This window comes from Macaca mulatta, chromosome 5, assembly GCF_049350105.2.
Source record: "Macaca mulatta isolate MMU2019108-1 chromosome 5, T2T-MMU8v2.0, whole genome shotgun sequence".
NCBI lineage: Eukaryota > Metazoa > Chordata > Mammalia > Primates > Cercopithecidae > Macaca > Macaca mulatta.
In genome coordinates this window covers 128461094-128483828 of record NC_133410.1, presented here as the reverse complement: position 1 = coordinate 128483828, position 22735 = coordinate 128461094, and the positions used below count along the sequence as shown (strand labels likewise).

The window sequence follows — 22735 nt, the reverse complement described above, 5'->3', positions numbered from 1 at the left end:
AGGGAAAAGTGCCTGTGAGCCACATACCTAGGAATAAAAATTGAAGAAAGCCTTTCCGTATGAGTCATTCATTTGATATTTAGCTCTGTAATCTTATTTACTGATTTGATATTCTCATTTTAAATTACTTTTTTTTTTTTTAACAATGTAAGTGCTTAATTCATTTTCTCTTGAGTGGTAGGAATTTATATTCGTTGCCGACCAAATGTTTAAGGTAGGTAAAACAAACTATTAAGTTTATAAGAATCATTTTGATAAATATTCTAAAAATGTTTTAAAGCCTTTTTTTTGTTTGTTTGTTTTTGTTTTTTTTTTTTTTTTTTTTTTTTTGGTGAGACGGAGTCTTGCTCTGTCGCCCAGGCTGGAGTGCAGTGGCGCAATCTCGGCTCACTGCAAGCTCCCCCTCCCGGGTTCATGCCATTCTCCTGCCTCAGCCTCCCGAGTAGCTGGGACTACAGGCGCCCGTCACCACGCCCGGCTAGTTTTTTGTAGTTTTAATAGAGATGTGGTTTCACCGTGTTAGCCAGGATGGTCTCGATCTCCTGACCTCATGATCCACCTGCCTCGGCCTCCCGAAGTGCTGGGATTACAGGCGTGAGCCACCGCGCCCGGCCTTTAAAGCTTTTAAAGATATATTTTCTCTGGTTTTTAGTTTGCAGTGAAAATGCTTTTAAATGTCTTATGTGCCATTGTTAGCTTTTTTAATTCTCAGGAGAGGGGAGACTTTTCCCTTCATTCTGAATTATAAAGTAAGATTAACTTTTTGCAATTTATTTTCTCTGAATAATTGTATTTTACCTAAAACCGGGAAAGGATCATCATTTGATATCATATTCATAGTGATAATTATAAAAAATAAGAATTTTCTTCTCTACTTTTAGTTGAATATCTATACTGAAAATATACAAAGAGAAAAGACTCTGACCTTCTGATGAAATAATTAAAACACACACACAGGATCACTGAAATTTAGAGTTAGTAGGGATCATATAATCTCATTTTTCAAACTTAAGTAATGTACTCCTGTTAAAGAAAGACATTCTTTTTGATTTACAATATATTAGAAAGCTTTTGGTTGCAAGTGACAGAAACTGAACTTGAACACAGAAAGAATTGACTCACATAATTTTAAGTGCTTGTGGGATTGGGTTGGCTGTGGATTTAGCTAATCAAATAATCTTGCCAAAATTCTGTCTGTCTCTGTGTCTGTCTAACTATCTGTCTGTCTATCTATGTATCTACCTATTTCTATTTATCTTTTCATCTATCTACTCTGTTTACCTGTCCTTCCTTGCATCTATTTATCTATCCGTGTATCCATTTGTTCATGTATTCATCTATCCATGTATCTTTTGGCCCTGTGCTGTGTTGGCTTTATTTTCTTGCATGCTTTCTTCATGTGCTGAGAGTTTCTACTTGTTAACTATATGTGGGTCTTAAACTTCTGATATTAGAGAGGTACCTTCTTATCCATATCCGTCCTCCCCAGATTACCCTGGTCTTACTTGGGTCACATCCCAACTCTGAACCAATCATTATATTCAGGAGAGTAGGGTGGTTTGACTGTTTTGTTGGGGCAGGTAGCCCATAAGGTGATATGTCATTGGGGAAGGTACATTCCCAAAAGAAAGTGATGTGGGCAGACCCAGAAGTTCTAGATATCTACCATACTTAGTGTTGACTTCCTTTTACTTTAATGTTAGAGAAATGTGGAATTCTTAAAAGCAGAATACATAAAAGCGATATAATTTAATCATAGTCACAACATTTATGCAACTGTAATGCCAAAATACATTCTAAGTTAATTATGAAACAAACAAAATGATAAAACCACAGCCAAATGTAGATTTACAGCATTCATTAAAATACTCTTGCAAAGTAAATATGGTTCTAACTACCTGAAAAACAGTATGGTAGGTCAGCTGGCCTTTGCTACAATGTGGCCTATAATGATTTCACTTCTCCCACTGGGTCTCTCTGAACAATCATGAAACTTTTATTCCTCTAGCACAGCATACCAGCTTTCATTTTTTACTTGCTATGAAGGCATGTATGCATATTAAATTTACTTCTTTATTTTCTCATTAACACAAATACAAACCTTAGAGATAAAATTGCAGGGCAGTAGTTGGTAATAAGATGGTCATCCCAGTAATTGAAAGCAATTTATTTCACTTTCTTTTGTTTTGATTATGATTATTGTGAAAATATAAAATTAGAACATTTTATAGAACAAAGTAAAGATCTTCAAACATACTTGTTTTGAATTCTGAAGGCTCTCAAACCTCAGATAAATGCCATTGTAGTCCCGTCTCTCCCATATCTAAACTGCAAAGCCAACTGATTTACATGTTTAGTGCATAGATTTCAGTTATTATGTTTTCTTTCAGATGTGGTAGGTTTTCCTTTAAGCAACTTCTTTTATACCATATGTTGTGAATGCACAAAAAATTACAAAATATTTTGTCCCTTCCAATTCTCAGTCAAATTTGAATGTAAAACCATATGAAGCAATTCTGCATTTTATTTATATTTGGTCCCAGTAAGCTTCTCAGATGTTTTCCTAGCTGGAGCAAACTTAGAAATACTAAATAACTTTGGGCAGAGTCTTCATTTCCTTACCATGCCAGACCCAAGCGAACTACTTACTATAACATCTGAGTAGAGGTTATTGGAGGATATTACTTAGAGGTGTCCAAAATCTCCCATTTTGTTTAATAATAGTCTGTTAATCTCTTAATCATCTAAACCATTGCTTCTCAAAAGAAGATGTTGGCATTTGGTGGTGACACTTTTTTGTTGTTAGAGGCTGTCTAGTGCATAGCAGGACATTTAACATCCCTGAATTCCAGACACTAAATGCCCCATCCGTGTGATGGAAAATCTGTTCCCACGCATTTCCAAATGCCCCTCAAGGGTTGGCACCACTACTTGATTATGAGCCACTGTTGTGAACCCTTTAAAATTGATTTCTGTTTATGGTTAAGGGCCCTAGATAGGACAGCCTTAGGCTTCAACCCCAGACCTACTTTTCTAAGAGGAAGACTAGGTGCATTATTTACTCTCTCTGTAAAATGGAGATGATGGCATTTACCTCATAGTGTTCTTAAGAAAATTAAAGGAAATAATGCATGTTTCCTTATCTTTTTAGTGCTGATTTTTAGTAGTTTACCATTTTACCTTGAGCATCATCAGTGCCTTAAATATAATCACAAACTTTGGTAGGCATTTTCTTATCCTGGTAGATGGGAATTAAGTTCTGACAGCATAGTGATTTCATAGACTTTAAATGTCATTTTCATTTTTTAGATGAATTTTATTAATGGTTTGAACAGAAGCTTTTGTGGGATTGTGTAAGGTACTGGAAAGGGAACTGGAATGGGAGCCCAAACCCCCAGATTTTGTTTCCAGCTTTGCTATTAGCTAACTTTGTGACTGGCTCAAGTTAATGAACCTCAAACTTTAAGAGGGGAGGTGAAAGAGGGTGAAGACTCAAGGTAGAGAGATTCATAAATGAGCTTAGAAATCTCTTTCAGCTGTAAGAGTTCTTTATTCTCACCAGGAGAGCCGAGTATCGATTTCTCAGATTGAATAGTTTCATTCTTTTAAGTATTTTTCCAAATTTGAGTAGTGGATCCAGGTCAAATTATGCAAACAACATAACTAAAACTGTATAAAATAAGGATCCAAGAGCAGGAAAAGCAGCCAACATGATTTTTTATGTGAGTTATTTTGTGTTTTCCCTACAGATAATTTTTAGCAGATTTCCATATAAGTTATCAATCATACTTTCCAGTGAGAAAATTTAGTATACTGTCTGCAATGCCAGTATTAGTGATTAATTCACATGACTGATGAAAAAGACATTGAAAAGAGAAAAGAGGATGGCATTTTAGTAGCTGACTTATAAACACAAAAATACACCCTGCAAATCTCCTCCAAAAGTTACTGCTGAATGGACTTGCTATATGGACATTTTTGAGGCACAAGGATTGGTATCACCCTACTTTTAGAATTTACCCAAGTAAGTACCCTTGGATAAGAACTAAAACAGCCAATTTAATCCATAAATTACCTATAGAAGAGTGTTAAAGCATTGTTTTATCAGATATTAAAACTGTGCTCCAGTTTAGAATTAATTATGAAATATTGCTCTGGTGTTCATCATAGTTAATTATTGTATTTTTTTACATTTGTTGTCAAACAGTTTTAACTTTTATATTTTGGGGAAAAAAAAGTCCCCAAATCTATAACTTATTTTTTGACCAAAAAAAAAAAAAAGTCTCTAAGTAGTAATGAAAAAAACAAATTATATTCTTGCATTTATTTTTCTCAGTTAAATGTTGATGACCTAATCTTAATATAAAATTCAGAAAATTTTGTCATATGTAAGTGTAGATATTAGTCTGAGGAGTCCATTTTTTAAGTTGTAATTTGAAAAAATGCATTAAAACAGCCCTCTCTCTCTCTTTTTTATTTTAATATAAAATACCTCTGTAGAGAAGTTATTGCTTTTAAATTAGGGGCTTAGGAAGAAGCAAGAGCCAACATCTACTTATTCTGCTGTAAAAATCCATTAAATAAATTTTCTTTAAGAAAACCAAAACCTTAATCAGTTTAAAAATTATACTCCACTTAATATTCAGTTAACTTAAAAACAATAACTATCGTGAATGAAACACGGTGTATCTGACTCCAGCATCATTTCCTTTACTTTTATCATGATTTCCATTTTACAAAGAGAGTAAATAATGTACCTAAGGTCATATTCTTAGAAAGAGGTGATTCTTGGGTTAAAGTCTAAGTCTGTCTCACCTAGGGCCGTTAATCACTGTGCTATACTGAAGGTCAGTGTCAGTATTAATGGAAGCAAAGCGAAGGCTCATAGATTTAATGTCATGAGGATTCTATCTCAGGAAGAGGTTAACGTTTTCTTCTATGGCCTCTTTCTGTGCAAGCACATTACTTAATGATGTGCCTAAAGACTTTGCCCAAGTGAGTTTAGTTTCCATATATAATTTCAGAGTATAAAAATTGGGAAATCTCAAATGACATTTTAAAATAGAGTGGTTGAAAATTTCGGTACTAGGCCATTATAATTATCTTTTTAGCATTAGAACACAAATACCCTAGTACAGTGTATTTTCAAAGGAGTTTTATCCTTTGATACATTATTTTAGGCCAGAGTGCAAAATGTATTAAACTAGTTGCTCTATGAGTAGGTTTCATCCAGTTATATTTTTAACTCGTGAGGGTTATTATGTTTATATCAAAAATTTACTTTGCCTTGTCAATTTTTCTTCTCTTTTCCTTACTTTTCTAGGAGCCAAGAAATATTCTATAAACCCTATAAAATATTTTAATTAATTTTCCATTTCAAGACATCTGGAATATTGAATATGTATTTTAAGGCCTTTCTGTCTTTTTCAAGATTCATTTTGTAACATGAGTGAGCAGTTCCACTTTGGTAGAAAGTAAGGTTATTGTGACAGGGAGACCGTTTGGACACAGACACGTGTGTGTGTATGTGTGTCCCTTTAGCTAATTATATTTGAAATGCAGTTCCAGGGCTTGCATCCCTCCATCCTGTCAACAAGTTTTATAATCCTATTTAATACTTCTAGATAGAGGGCATTTGGAAGAAGCTGTGACTTATGTAGATTAGTGGAAAATTTCTAAAAGCCCAAAACATAAGTTGTAGTTTTCTATCTTGTGATAGGTTTATAATAATCTTGAGTGGAAAAGGTAAATTGGAAAGGGGGGAAGGTTTTGATTCTTCCCAGATTATATTCCATACAGTTACATTTCATTTTTTTCAGTGAATATTATTAATCAGTTTATAAACTTTTTAGAGACTATGAAATGAAGTGTACCCAATATGCAATACAAATCTATTTAAATAGCCATAAAAATGTATTACAATACTAACTTGGCACTATTTAATTTAATCATTAACTTAATTGAGTCCATCATTTTAAGAGTGCCACACTTCTCATCTAGTTACAAAATATGAGCACATAGTATGTGTAAAATGAAATAGCATTGTATTTTTGCCGTGTGTAATTTTGATGAAATAAACTCTTTGTTAAAACTATTGTAAAAGTTGATAACCATTCACCTTCTAAGCTTCCTAGCCTCCAGAATTCCTTGTTTTTTTTTTTTTTTCCACAAATGAATTTGTTCCTCCCTTTGTATTACTAAAGACACAAAATGTCTGTCAACTTTCGCATTTTCCTGCAGCAGCTGCTGGAACCAGGGTAGCGCACATGCTCATTAGTTTTGCTGGGTGCTCCACTCACACGATAACATCATCATCTTGACGGGTGCAGTGCTGTTAGCTTCATGAAATCAAAATGTGTTCAACATTATGCTTAATGACACTGATTTTTATATTAAATCATTATTTTATAAGCACTTTGAGCTACAAGAGTCTTCTGTAAAGTAGAATATCTGGATAATAAACTTCTGATTTGATTCATTGTGTAAAAAGTTTCGAGAGTAAGATTTGAGTCACATTTATGACAAGAGCTCATAAAAGGTTTTAGGCAACTTCCATTTGGTTTTATTTCCTACCATCTAATTAATATGAATTTGGGGGTTCTTTGCTTGCTCGGTATGGAAAAGGATATCTTTGTGAGCCTAAGTGTCATCTGTGGAATATGTAAGTTTGAAACAACAGGTGGTATTGACATTAGTGTTATCTGAGAGGAATAACTTCCAACAGTGATTTTGGGATGTCCACCAGGGTTTCTTCATATCTCGGGATGCATTGTATAAGTTTAAAAGCAAAACTAAATTCACTCTTGTTAAAAGGGTATATAATACAACTCATTTATGAGGTAAGAATTTTTTGTGTAATAAAATGTATAGGAAATAAGTGATGGGAGGATAATAAAAGATTTTGGTGAGAAGGGGAAGATACGGATGTAATGTAAAACTCAGGCTCTTATCATTGACTATAAATTATTGGTTCCAATGTTCATTGCATTTTCCTTGGCTGTGACTTTCTTTGAAGTGTAGAGGGCCTGTTGTCTTTCATTAATAGCTTTGTAAAAGTTAAATCAACTGAAAGACTTCAAGAGGGCAGCCAGGTTTTCTTCTGATCACTTCCAGGTTTGCAGGGCAGTTAGCAAAGATACACTTGTACATCAAAGTGGAGAGTCCAGATTATTAGTACTTGTGGTCAAGGCTACAGATACTTCAATGGAATTTGTTTCTGTTTTGTTGTTTTTGCTCAGATGGCTATGATGTAATTTAAACTGTTCTCTCTCTCTCTCTCTTTTTTTTTTTTTTTTTTTTGAAAATTTAGTAGGATTCTGTCAAGAATGTCATTCTAAAGTATTTGTTTTGGCCAAGGACTTTTAGTGTTCATGGTGCATGTTGCTGGCCTATATCCAAACCCAGTTAAGACCCCTCAACCTGTGGGCTTGTATCACCAAAAACAACCTTTTTACTCTTATCCTTTTTCTGATTCTCTTGGCTGACCTTTGTGAGGAAATAACAACCATTGCTCCTTAACCCAGCCCTTTGACTCCATTGGAATGAGTACTAAGAGTGTAGTAGATAGCAAATTTTTAGATATGTTGAAGAGATTTTGAAATGCTTCCATGTGCATTTTCTAATTTGACTCACACATCAACCCTGTGCAGTGAGTAAAGGAGCCAGAAGGCTTTTCCCCTATTTAAAAATGAGGAAGTTGAGGGGCAAAAAGAAGTTAAGTTGACGGACCCAAGGACCACTTCTTGTCCTATTCATACTGCAAGCTGAGGTGGGGAGTCTTAATAACCTGTTAATACAGCAGCCCATTTTTACCACTGAAGATCTCAAACTCCAGTGAAAATGAACTCCAGAGAAGTTGTAATTGTTTTAGCATCAGATCCGTGTAGTGCTGTAGCTGGAACTAGAATTATCGCCTGATTGTTAGTCTGATACTCCTGACTTTATACTCTGCTGAAGGCAGTCAGCACCTTACACTTCATAAAAGGCCAGAACGGGTGCTATTTTTCTTGTTTGATCAGGGATAAAATGGAAACTCAGGGGAAGAAAATTGCTTGGTGCTAGTCACACATCCTATTAGTAACAAATGCTAAGATTAGAACCCAGGACTCATGGTTGAAAATGCAACCTCTCAATGCTTTGTAATCCCGAGAATTTTTATCAATTAGTAAATCTCCCTTTTATAAGTAGATTGCAGTTTGTTTTGTTGCTATGCAATACATTATATGGGATGGTTTTTAGAGCAAAATGAATGAATTTGATTTAAGGAGATATTTTATGCTCTAGTTTTACTGCAAATTATGAATCCAAGTGCTTCCAAAAGGTTAAATTATCATACACAGGATTACAGTGTGGTAGTCCTTTGTGCTCTCTCAATGATAAAATGAGTGATTTGATAGCCTGGAACTTATTAGTATGATGCGTAGAACTTACCTTCTCTTTGTTGCCTATCCACCAACAATTTCAGTTAGGAAAAGCTATATAGAATGACTGGAGTGGCCAGATCAAATACAGGACACCCAGTTCATCTTGAATTTTAGATACTACGTATACTGAAAACTTATTCATTATTTATCTGAAACTCATTTTTAGCAGGCTGTCTTTTTTATTTGCTAAATGTAGCAACTCTGGGGATGACTTTTTCTCGAACACATTTATTATACTTCTTTTCAGTACATTGCTTTAGACTTATAAAATGTGACCTGTTTTCAGAGAAACATAGACATGTTGGAATTTAGTTAGTTTTTTTTGTTTTGTTTTGTTTTTTTTTAATGGACACTACCCTTAAGAAATAGTCCTTAGAAATAGTGTTTTCACCTTAAGAGAACAGTGTGTGGTCCTTTTATGACCTAGAGGTAAAATATTTTATGTGAACATGTGTCATAAGTCATCTTTCTCTATGCCTTCTCTGCTTGAATTTGACTTTTATTTCCAGATTCAGCTAGATGTTACGGAGTGCCTTCTTCATGGCAAGCACTGATGCTCTGGGAACTTTAATATTCTTAATAGGGTATAGTACCTGGAATAGGAAACCTGGATTTGATTCCTAGTGTTGCCACCAAATAGCAGAATGGGTGTGGTTCAGACATTTAATTAGCTTCATATTTTAGAAAGTAGGTTCATTAATGCCTGCCTCACCAGGTTTAAATAAAATTATGTTTTGTTTTTTTTTTCAGTAGCACTAATGTGAGTCTTTTTCAAAACCCCCTAGAATTAATAAAAGTAAGGGAAAATAGAGATCCTATCTTAGACCATCAAAGCGATTACCCAGTCAGAACTACCACTGAGGTTTCTGGATTTCCATCTGTTGCTTTCTACTTTTATATTGGACATGTTCACAGTCATCTTTTCCATTACTTATTTGTGTACATTTACCTAACTTCATATGCCAGGAACATCCAATATGTATATAACTTCTGAATACAATATAAACTTTTAAGTTTGAAAGGAAAGATCATGATGATTTTTCTGGAGTTACTCATTATTCTGTCCCTGGCGCCCCACATAGTACCTTGTGGAAATCTCTGTCTTATGAGAATAATTCATTCCAGAAGAAAAAAACAATTAAAGTTAATTCTATCAAAATAGAAAAAAAGTTCATGGGAAGGTTTTGATTAGAGCTTTATCTTGAAAAATAGAACCACAGATTATGAAAATAAGTTTATATTTGAGCTATTAATAATAAAATTGAGATTGTAATGACACTCTGCTAATTCTTAGGATGAAACTCTGCTAATTCTGTTACAATTAATTGTAACAGAGTGTAGCCATAAACAATTATCTTCAGTTCATGTTTGGCTTTTGCAGCAGGATCATAAAGAGAATTTTTTTCCCTAAAATAGTTTTTTGAATTAATATTCGAAGGCTTCATCAGTTTTGCCCAAGGGGCTTTCTTAATTCAGAATATAATTATTTGACTAATATTCTCTTTGTGAGTATCTGCTATGTCATTATCCTTATTGATTGTTTCTTCAGTTGTTAGCTGGTCTTTAACTGGGCATAACTCTTAATTGTCATGGCTTTGTGTAACATTAGAAGGATTCTCCAACATCATTTTATCTATATCTAGAAAATCTATATTGTCTTAGTCCATGCTGGCTGCTATAACAAATAGCTTAGACTGGATAATTTATAAACAGAAATTTTTTGCTCACAGTTTCAGATGCTGGGAAGTCCAAGATCAAGGCACTGGCAGATTCTGGTGGAGGCTTCTTCCTCACAGATGTCAACTTTGATGTGTCCTCACAGAAGGGCAAAAGGAGTAAGCAAGCTCCCATAGGCCCTTTATAAGGGCCCTCAATTAGGTGGTTTTTCCACTGATTTAAAGAAATACCCAAGGCTGGGTAGTTTATAAAGAAAAGAGGTTTAATTGGCTCATGGTTCTGCAGGCTTTACAGGAGGCATGGTGTTGGCATCTGCTCAGCTTCTGGGGAGGCCTCAGGAAGCTTTCAATCATATGGAAAGTGAAGGGGAAACCTGCATATCATGTGGTGAGAAAGTTATAGCAAGAGCAGGAGCAAGAATGAGAACAAGGATGGGATGGTGGGAGGTGCCATATACTTTTAAACAACCAACTTTTAAACAAGGATGTGAACTCACACATCATGAAGGGGATGGTGTGAAGCCATTCATGAGGGATCTGCCCCCATAATCCAATTACCTCTCACTAAGCCCCACCTCCAACACTGTGGATTGCATTTCAACATGAGATTTGGAGGGGACATCCAAACTACATCAGGCACTCATCCTATTTATGAGAGCAGAGCGCTCCCAAAGGCCCCACCTCCTTAATACCATCACCTCCAGGGTTAGGGTTCAAGAGATGAATTTTGTAGGGACATACATTTAGACCATAGCATATGTCTTATATAAGAATTTTAATTTCAATTTGCAGGTGATTTGTATTTGCATAGAGACTGAAGTATTTTTTAAAAATCACTGGAGTATAGATATTAGTCTTAAGAGCAAAGGCCCACTTCATTCAGCCATGTAGATTGTGCACTGCAGAACTCCAAGGAATGCTCAAAGGGAAAGATGTGTGAGAAATGATTTAATTTTATTTGTGATTGGTTCATCAGTGATTTTGATGTTATGATAATGTTTTCCTATGCAAGCATGTAATTACAGGGATGCAGATAATCAATAATGTGGTCATGAGAACTCCCTTTCCCTGCCACTGGTGGTTAATACAAATTGTTGATTGACTGAATATGCTACATCTGCTTTTCCTATGTCATTTAATATTGAGTTAATGTCTCTAAGAAAATATCCATAAGCAACATTTATGAGACAAATAGAGTAATCACAAACACATAATATAGAATTTTTAGACACTGGCTCTGCTTAAGACATGTGCTGCACCAGGCACTGCAAGGTATACAAGCATACATTAGTCGTGGTCAGTTGTGAGACTTACACATCCAAGGGGTGATGAACAGTAATCGCTAAAACACAATGTTGATTTTCTGTAATAAACACACCAACATTTAGATATTCAAAAGACTGTTGTACCTTTTGATGCTTCAGGAACCTTCATTTATTTATTCATTTATTCCATTCAAGAAATATTTTGAGGACCTACTGTAGGTGATAAGCATTAATCTAAGTACTGGATATGCAGCAGTGAACACGTAGCACTAATGAAATATCTAGTCAGAGGGGATAGATGATATAACAACAGATTGATAAACAAGAAAAATAGCAGATAGTGAGAATTTAAATTATGTAGGATAAGAACATGATGTGTCAGGACCACTTTAGTTGGAGCAGTCAAAGATGACTTATTTGAGCAGGGGATGTAGAAGCTGATCAGCCATGTGCCAATGAGGGGAGAGCATCCCAGACAGGGCAGTTAGAGCTTGGTGTGCTTCAGGAGCGCCAAGGATGCTGGCATGGGTGAGAGGAACCTATTTGTAGGGGATTACAAGAGCTCAGGTTTTATTCTCAGTTCCATGAAAAGCCAAGTAGGATAGCTAAGATGTTGACATACTTTGCTAAAAGTTTACTGTGGCTGCTGTGTGGAGAATGGGATTGCAAGGGGGTAAGTATAGGATCAGAGAGAACGGTTAGGGGACTATGGCAACAATCCAACTGAGAGATGGTGGGGTTTGGACCAGGGTGGTAGTAATGGAGATAGAAATAAATAAGCAGATTGGGATATAGGTTTTTGGAAGTCAGGTTGACAGAACTTGACTGCGCAACTGAATGTGAGAGTTGAAGGAAATAGAAATTTAGAGTAATTCCTACGTGTTTGGTTGGACTAACAGTGGAAGTGATGGTCCTCCATATGTGGGAAAACTGGCAGGGAGTAAGATGAAGCAAGGTGAGATGGGTAGGGTCTTAGGAATTCTGTTTTCACCATTTTAAGTTGTCTAGATATCCACGTGGAGTTGTCAAGTAGGCAGTTTAATTTAAAATTCAAAAGAAGATCTCCATTTCCCATTGAGAAGATAAGAAATAAGTTGGGGCTAAGTTTTAGGTTTGTGGCTGAAATGGTTAAAATGTCTATTTTTATATTGATTTAACACTTCAGTAACATGTCCATATTTGAAATCACATCGGATATGTTAACTTAGACATACTGCTTTTTTCCTGTCTTATCTTTTCCAAAACAGTTTTATTTGAAAGCTTCCTATGCATTGTTGGCAGCTTCACATGCAGTTTTAGCATCAGTGTCTTTGGCACTATTAGTGCAATTCTGGGGGCTACATAAGCAAATCCCACAGTGTGTCACCTTCACTTCTAAGGTTTTGAGATACTGAATTAAATTTAATTAATGTATGTTGTCCTCACTGGAAATTTTGTCCTAAGTCACAGCATGCATCCAATAAACATTGGGACAATTATATGTTTTTAAAAATCTGTGTAGGTATACGCTTGTGATTTGTACAATACACTTACCTACCACATTGCTTTCATGCTTCTTCAAATTTGTAATACCTCTTTATTAGGAAGTCAGTCAATTCATAAGGCCTGTGAGGTTGTTTTCCTTTAAATTACTCTTTGGATATTTTTTAATTTATTTTTTAATTGATAAGAATTTTATGTATTTAAGGTGTGCAGCACGATGCTTTGGTGTATGTATACATTGTGGAATGGCTAAGTCAAGCTAATTTGTATATGCATTGCTTCATACTTATCTTTTTTTGTGGTGAGAACTCTTAAAATCTTCTCTTTCAGCAATATTTAAATATACATTATTATTAACTATAGTCACCATATTTACAATGGATCTTTTGAACTTATTTCTCCTAAACTTTTTGAAGACTTTTATAACTGTATCCAACTCTTGAAATTATAAGGGAAGTAGCATTTTTATCTTTTCATTTTGACCCGTTACATTCTAGATGGGGTATCATTTCAGAGTACCGTATATTTAACAAATAATACATCATTGTTCAAAATGAAATAATTAGGGGAACATCCCATAAATGAAAGACTTAGCAAAGACTCAGAAATAAGACAGTGTGTTCTTTTTAAACTCTTTTGTTTTCACTTAATTAATTCATATCATACATATCAGTACACATAATCATGTTTTAATGTCTGCCTAGTGTTCTCTTGTATAAATGTGCCATGATGTATTTAGTCAGCCTTCTACTGGTGATATTAGGTTGCTTCTTATCTTTGCTATGAGAGCAAACAGCACTTACTATATACAGTAAATACCCTTGTATTTCCTTTGTCACATATGTAAAATCTCTGGAACAAAGGGTAGATACATTTAACATTTGTTAGATATTGCCTACTTGGTCCTCCAAAGAAGTAATATCAATTTTTTTTTTTTTTTTTTTTTTTTTTTTTTTTTGAGACGGAGTCTCGCTCTGTCGCCCAGGCTGGAGTGCAGTGGAGCGATCTCAGCTCACTGCAAGCTCCGCCTCCCTGGTTCACGCCATTCTCCTGCCTCAGCTTCCCGAGTAGCTGGGACTACAGGCGCCCACCACCACACCCGGCTAATTTTTTGTATTTCTAGTAGAGACGGGGTTTCACTGTGTTCGCCAGGATGGTCTCGATCTCCTGACCTCGGGATCCACCCGCCTTGGCCTCCCAAAGTGCTGGGATTACAGGCGTGAGCCACCGCGCCCGGCTGAAGTAATATCAATTGTTATTACAACCAAAAACATTGGAAAGTGACTACATCCCTATACTATCTCCAAAATAGTACATTGTCTAACTTTTTTATCCTGGCCTTTTGTTTGGTATAAACAGTCAATTATGTCATTGGAGATTTGAGATTACATTGTTTTTTGTATAGGCAAATTATTTGAAATATCCTCAGTTATAGCAAGTTTTTATCTTTTGAAGGTAAGTTTGAGTTTTCAAAAGGGTCAAGTCTTATCAGAAGATAGAGAATTAAGTTAGCTGTTACCATAGATTTTTTTTTGTTTTTGTTTTATTTGTTCATTTTGGGAAGAGTTAGTGAGAAACAAGGTCTAATTTTTAGATAAAATTAGTATTTTCATTTGGATTATAAATTGTTTCAGAAGTGTTTCAAAAGAAGAGTTCCAAAAATGTCTAGAGTAATGACACCATTAATTGGTGTAAGATTACAGCGTTCTAAGGGGCATTATTTGAATTGAACAACATGCTTTGGATTGTGTATGATCTGGTATGTTTGTTTTAAAAAGTGACCTACTGTGACGGCTTTAGCTCAAATGAGTTGCTTTCATAGGAGGGTACATTAAAAACATAAATGCCTTCAGTTTTCTTGGACTGCATTTTTAAACTTAGGTAAAGCCTACTTTAAAATAGTCGTAGATAATCTAGAAAAATAGATCCTTTTTTACCATTATTAAACAAACATTATTGGGATAATATTTACAGAAGTCTGTTTTTCTATACAAGATTAAATTATTTGTCTCTTTCATTACTCCTTCTAAACTTACCTACTTTTGCAATATAGATATAACTATCTAAAATAGGCATAGTAGCAAGCCAAATTTAGACAAATATTTGTTTTAGTTTTCAAATATTTAACTTCAGAACAAGATATGTGTTTTAAACATCAAATTAATGTACATATTTATATTTTCATAAAACTATTGGCAAATTTAGTGTCTTTTACTTTTTAATGTAAGCTAATTTTGAGAGAAGCAGACTTAATGCTTGCTATGCTGCAATCAGATATATAAAATTACGTATATAGAAGTCAGCCTTTATTAAGATGTTCATTAAAGCAATTGTCCTCTATTGTTTTCCAAAATAAAATTGTCTTTTTGTTTTTGAGGGAGAGAGAGTCTCACTTTGTCACCCAGGCTGAAGTGCAGTGGTGCAGTGGTGTGATCATACCTCACTACAGCCTCGAACTCCTGGGCTTAAGCAACCCTCCTGCCTCAGTCTCCCGAGTAGTTAGGGTCATAGGCACATGCTGTCATGCCCAGCTAATTTTTAGATTTTTTCTAGAGACAGGGTCTCACTTAGTTGCCCAGGTTGGTCTCCAACTCCTGGCCTCATGCAATCCTCCCACCTCAGCCTCCCAAGATGGTGGAATTACAGGTGTGAACAACTGTTCCTGGCCAAAATAATATGTCTTAAGTAAACCATCTTGTTTTTATTTTCTATGACATATCAAATTATTGTCTCGTCAGTTTACCATGAGAAGATGTTTAGGAGCTTTCAGGCATAGCACCCTTTCTCTTCAAGTATCTAATGTGTCTGCACGTTCTGTTCTGCAGAGAAATGGTCAATGCTTGGTTTGCTGAGAGAGTTCACACCATCCCTGTGTGCAAGGAAGGTATCAGAGGCCACACGGAATCTTGCTCTTGTCCCTTGCAGCAGAGCCCTCGTGCAGATAACAGTGCCCCTGGAACACCAACGAGGAAAATCTCTGCCTCTGAATTTGACCGGCCTCTTAGACCCATTGTTGTCAAGGATTCTGAGGGAACTGTGAGCTTCCTCTCTGACTCAGAAAAGAAGGAACAGATGCCTCTAACCCCTCCAAGGTTTGATCATGATGAAGGGGACCAGTGCTCAAGACTCTTGGAATTAGTGAAGGATATTTCTAGCCATTTGGATGTCACAGCCTTATGTCACAAAATTTTCTTACATATCCATGGACTCATCTCCGCTGACCGCTATTCCCTGTTCCTTGTCTGTGAAGACAGCTCCAACGACAAGTTTCTTATCAGCCGCCTCTTTGATGTTGCTGAAGGTTCAACACTGGAAGAAGCTTCAAATAACTGTATCCGCTTAGAATGGAACAAAGGCATTGTGGGACATGTAGCAGCACTTGGTGAGCCCTTGAACATCAAAGATGCATATGAGGTAAACAGGGGACCCTGAGAGCAGGACAGGTGCTGGGGAGGGTACTATGGCTGGGGCATTGGATAGCAATCATGAATGGTGGGGGTATTTGAAACTGAGATGTAATAATTTGCATACTTATTTAAAACTGGAATGTAGACTAAGAATTTTCCCATCTTTAATTGCCAGAGTTTCTTCACTGGTGGTTCAGCTGAGGACATGAGCCTTAAGGAAATCTCATCTTGTTTTTCTCCTTAATGATAATTTAATATAGCTCATCTCATGGTTATATTCTCCCATCTTTTTATCTGATCACTATGCATATCCCCATCTATGTTATCCCCACATGAACCTCTTAGAATTTTCCTGAGATTCTAAAATGATAGGTGCAAAAACAACAACAAAAAGAACTTATAGTCTCTTTTCATTCATTCATCCAATTAATCATATTCATTCAAAGTCCCATTGATACCAAAGTCTGGTTTTCTTTCCTTCTATCCTCTCTTTCATTTTTTAAACAGATAAACTTACAGATATCTTCAAAAAAGTGGAAATTTTTGCTCTAAAAGTTTTCAATGGAAAGATTTGTTATTTCTTCACCTTTTGCTATACCTATGCACAAGTCTTTAATTAAGGGCTTAAAGGTTACACTGTAAGATTCTTCAAATTTCCCATTTAAAATAATCCCTTTTATTAATGGAATTTCAGTTTTAAAACCAAACATCTTAACTGAATGGCACTTTATATGTTTATGAGGTATCTTACAGCATCTTGATAGAACAATTGTTCTAGCTTTCTACTGTGTGGTACACTATAAAGATTCAGTAGTAATTCTGGCTCAATTCATTTAATTCAGAGAGTCATAGCTGTTTTATTGTGTTCCTGGTGCCTTATAGTGCCTGGCACATAGGGCTTACTAAATATTGGTTGAATTAAAATAATAGTACATGCAATAGATAAATAGCATAGAGAGTAGGTCATAACAGATGCCAAGAAAAATGTGATAAGGTTCAGAGAAGCAGGATAGGACATCTAGTGGGAAAGATGGAGGAAGATTTTTTTTTTTTTTTTTTTTTTTTGGAGATGGAGTCTCACTCTGCTACCCAGGCTGGAGTGCAGTGACGCAATCTCGACTCACTACAACCTTTGCCTCCCAGATTCAAGCGATTCTTCTATCTCAGCCTCCCGAGTAGCTGGGATTACAGACATCTGCCACCACGCCCAGCTAATTTTTGTATTTTTAGTAGAGATGGAGTTTCACCATGTTGGCCAGGCTGGTCTCGAACTCCTGACCTCAGGTGATCCTCCCGTCTCAGCCTCCCAAAGTGCTGGGATTACAGGCATGAGCCACCGCACCCGGCCAGAGGAAGATTTCTCTGAGGGAGCAATGTCTGATACAGATCCTGGAAAATTTGAATAAATTGAATAAATTGAGATTTGTGCATGGTGAGATCCAGAGGTAAAGAGAAGTTAGAAGAGATAGGAAAGTAGGACCATGTAAATGTGTAGATAAGAATCTGGACATGAAGGAGCTGTGGGAGCACAGCCAGGAAATTACTGAGATCTTGAATGCCAAGCTGAGGAATATATATTTGGTTTAGAAACATGAGGAGTAACTGAAGATGTTTTGAAAGGGGAACGAGTGTGATTTAAATTATGCTTTGGAAGGATTAATTTTACAGTAGTCATAAAATGAATTAGAGGGGGAAATGCTACAAGTTGGGAGGATAGAAGATTATCTTAATAGTCTAAGTATGAGGAAGTAAGGACCTTAACAAGGACCCTGACCTTAAAGATCAAAAGGAAGGAATGGATTTCAGATGAAGAAGTATTAGGTTGGTGCAAAAGTAATTGGCATTACTTTAAATGGCAAAACCATGATTACTTTTGCACCAACCTAATAGAATCTGCTGAACTTGGCAGCTAATAGGAGATGCAAGTGAAGGGGAAAGAGGAATTGAAGATGACCAGGTTTTGAAGTTCGGTAAATGAATAATGGTACTACTAGTGGGTAATACCGAAGGCCGGGATTTGGGGTGTGATAGTTCATCTAGGTTAAGTCCTGAAATGTTTCTTCAGAATCCATTCTGTATAAGCAATGCATTCAATTTTGATTCTCTTGGAAAAATTTACTAGTCTTCATAGAATATCTCCATGACCTCTTTGAGCTCCATAGTAACTTCACACTGTAGCAGATTCCAAGAAGGGTATTAAGGACACAGCTGAAGGATTGCTGCCAAGTTTGCAGAATCCCCTTCCTGTCTTAAGTGACAGCTGGGTATCCACTTTTCAATGGCACTATGGTCCCATGAGTACAGTAGGATCGTAAATATTCTCCAGCTTTGTTGAGAAAGCCTTTATTTGTCTTCATGGTCCTAAATGTCTCCAGCCCTGCGAATTCGTCACTTACATGCATTTTATTTAATCTGCCTACCATCTTCAAAGTTTTGACAATATCTTTTCTGTTTGGCATTTGATAATGATTTAATTCTTGTACTATTGTTTAAAACAGCTAATGTCCTTGATTTGCATGGCTCCTGGGGTGATGCCTCTTAGCCTGTGGATTTCTCATGTTGCTACTTCAGCTTTGGTACCCTTGATCTGTATTTATGGTAGCCTTGCAGGAGTTATTTCATGTCCCAAGAATTTCATTAGAACTTGTGGAGGTTGATGTGTGATCTAATTTACATTGCGATCTAATTTATATTGGTATTAGCAGTGGAAGTCAGTTGGCTAATGGATAATTTATTACTAAGCACCATCCATAATTTGAATAATTAAAATACTGTGTTTTTTGAAAGTAGTCAGGATATGAAAATATATTCTAATGTTTTCTGAGTCCTAGCTCTTTAAGCATGCATCTGTAAAAATGACACTGTATGGCAGTATTTCTTAAGCTTATTTGACCATAGACCACTTTAAAGGATGTAATGTCACCGTGGGAAACCAAGAGAGGTGTCTGTGAAACAGAATAACACTCAGATTGATGCTGAGAATTTTTTTAAAAGTCTCATAAAGTTAATTATAAGAAATGACGTATATGTAGTTCACTTTTGAAACTTTGTAACAGAAAATGATATTAAGTGTTATAAATTTGAAAAATTCTATTGTTTTATTAGTGATAAGATAACATATTCATATATTTAAAATACAAGACAAGATCCACTACTCAGACCAGTGATTCTCATGTAGACCATAAATACCAATGAAAAGATTAGTTGGTAAATGCTACACATACATTGATGTTCAGTCACAAATGGTCTCATGCATCAGCCCACCATCATGCAACTACCCTGAATGTGCCACACCATATATGTATGTATTTATTTATTTAGTTATTTTAAGCCGAAGTCTCACTGTGTTTTTCAGGTTGGAGTCCTGGATTAGGTGATCCACTCACTTCAACTGCACGAGAAGTGGGCTATGGTCCTGAGTAGGTGGGACTACAGGTGCATGCCACTGCAACCGGCTTGGCACGGCATTTATGAATAACAAGGAGATATTAACACATTTATTAATAAAATATTCACACTTATACTAAGAAGCTAATAATAGTAAGATGTATAATCAGAACTACTAAATAAATGTGCTTGGTATTTTCCTTTTATAGGAAAACCAGATAACATCCAGTAACTACACAGGATTGCCCTGAACCCCGTTCCATGTCCCAAGGAAGTCTTAAACCTTCCCATGATTTCTATGCCTTAAGGATTTACATTGTCAAAACATCTCTCCTTCTCCCAAGTCAAAACTCAGACTCATGTGCTGTTTCCACTCCAGGACAGACACTCCATGTGAACCATGATTTCTAGAGAGAAAACTTGGAGGGTTTTAGGGAAGGGTCAAATTGCCACTTATGTGGCTATGACCATGTAGCTATTATTCCTTCCTTCCCCACTTCATCTTTCCCTTTCATTTTTTTTTTCTCCAGAGAAACAAATTTTCACCTTCTCTCACCATGCGGGACTCACTTTCTACTTCAACTATTTATCAATATATTTTTCTAAAGAAATACAAACTGTTTCAACTGAATTTCAGATGATTATTTCCAGATGAATTTTAGAAGAAAAAGAAAACCCCTAGCAATTGTTGTAATTTAGACAAACCTCCTAATCAAGGTGTAACTGTGCCACTGGAAACACAGTTTGGGAACTGCTGTGTCTATGCTTGTTCAATGTTTCAGGCATTGTCTTAAAAATTCCACTCTGTGGAAGAAAACCAGCCTTATAATTCGTCAAGTCATCTGTGTTGTTTCCTTTTTTAAATTTTCTGTTATTTTTATTTTGGTATAATTTTAAACTCACAGAAAAGTTGCAAGACCAGTATAAGAAACTACCATATACCCTTTACCCAGATTCTCCAGTTATTTTTTTCCCCCATTTGCTTTATCGTTTCCTCTCTTTCGCTCGATAATGCATATAAGTAATATATGCTTATTATTTCTGAATGATTTAATAAGCTAAAGATATGTTTTTACTAAATAGTTCAGTGTATATTTTCTAATAAGAATATTCTCTAACCCAGTCATAATAAAATTATCAAAATCAGGAAATTTTATATTGATACAATACTATTATCTAATCTGATACAAGACTATTAGCAGTCTACAGTCAAAATTTCATCAGTTGTCCCATCCCATTAATAAGCTTTAGAGTTATTTTTCCCCAATCCAGGATATTATTCAGGATCCCATATTGCACATAGTTGTAATGTCTCTTTAGTCTCCTCTCCGTTTGAAACAGTTTCTCAGCATTTCTTTATCTTTTTAAATTTAGACATTGTTGAAGGGTACAGGCCTGTTATTTTGTAGAATGTCCTTCACAAATAGATTCAAGCTAGGCCCTTTTAGCTGGAATACCATATATGTTAATATTGACACCTTAACTAAGCAACAACTAATTAATTCTCCTGTTCTTTGACACTGCAACCCAATTCAACCCAATTCAGTTCTGATTCTTAACTTCATGGAGTTAGCACTGACCCTGCATGTTAAGGGCTCAATCCCACAAGCCTGCCCCAGCTTTAGACGTCAGCCACAAGTGGGATCCCTAGGCTGCCACACTTCTTCCAGACTGACTACCAATTCAAGGGTTCTAGTGACCCCCGCTTAGGTTCAGTAATTAGATAGAATGACTCACAGAACTCAAGAAAGCACTACACTTATGACTACAGTTTTATTAAAAGGTTACATACAACTCAGGAGCAGCCAAATGGAAGAGATGCATAGAGCAAGGTATGGGAGGTGGTGGCGGGTGGGGTGGTGCGCAGAGCTTCTGTGCCTTCTCCAGGATGCCAGCATCCCAGCACATCAGTATGTTCACCAGAAGCTCCCCTAAACCTCCTTGTTCTGAACTTTTTAATTGAGGCTTTATTATGTAGGTGTAATTGATTATATTACTGGTCATTGGTGAGTGGATTCAATCTCCAGCCGGTCTCCCCTCTCCAGAGGTTGGGAGTGGGACTGGAAGTTTTAAACCTCTAATCACAAGGTTGGGTTTTCTGGTTCCCACCCCTAATCCTGAAGCCTTCTAGGGCTCACCTCATTAGTGTGAATTCGGGTATGGTTGAAAAGGGCTTGTTGCAAATATGGAATTACACTAGCATCACTCAAGAAATTCCGTGGCCTTTAGGAGGTCTGTGTCAGGAACTGGGAACAAAGATCAGAAACATGTTTAATTATACCACACACCTTCTTAATGTATCTTATAAGGAGGCATATTTATGTGACGTAAGTGTTGATGATGTTAAATTTGATAACTTTTTAAAAGTGATATCCACCAGGTTTCTCCGATAGTTTTTCCCATTGTAATTAATAAGTATCATACGGGCAGATGCTTTGAGACTGTGTAAATACTCTGTTCATCAACCTACTGACCAGTTTTAGCATCCACTGATTTTCCAACCCCATCATACCTCTTATATTTGTTAGCTGAAATTCTAATGTAAGGGAGAGTTTTGCCTTCTCCTTCATTCATGCATTCACATCATTATGGACTCATGGTTTAATATTTTATTTAGTCAATTATATTTTTATTATCTTTATGCTGATGCTCCAATTATAACAAATTTGCTGAGTCCTGTGTATTTTTGTTATGTCCTCATTACTTTTGGGGCATTTTTTTCACTTTCTGGCTAATCAGAATGTTTGAGGCCTATCTTACACTTTCCCTGCCCTAGCCCTAGAATCATTCTTTTTTCCCAAGAAGCCCTGGTTTCTTTTAGTGGGGGGAATGGTATTAAGAAACCAAAATTAAGGCACTAGATGCGCTCATTTCTGCTGGTATATTAGCAGACAGAGCTAGGAAAATAACATATAAATATACATATACATCTATATTTATTTATCTATCTACTTATTATAGTAAAAACAATTGAATTCATACTGATACTTCCAATTTCATCTGATAACTAAAGATGCATTATTTTTCTTCTTTTTATCTTCTGTTGGGTGTTTCGTTCTCCAAAAATGAAAGACTAGGCTTCCTTATTCTATATA

General features: G+C 35.9%; 1 protein-coding gene across 3 annotated transcripts in view; it reads left to right on the top strand.

The window, feature by feature from the left end:
* PDE5A (phosphodiesterase 5A) overlaps positions 1-22735 on the top strand; it is a 129752-nt gene that overhangs the window by 6110 nt on the left and 100907 nt on the right. For all 3 annotated transcript variants that reach the window (XM_001099652.5, XM_001099444.5, XM_001099553.5), the window contains exon 2: positions 15672-16260. In XM_001099652.5, coding sequence (XP_001099652.2) covers positions 15672-16260 — 589 coding nt within the window. The remainder of the gene's footprint in view (positions 1-15671; positions 16261-22735) is intronic.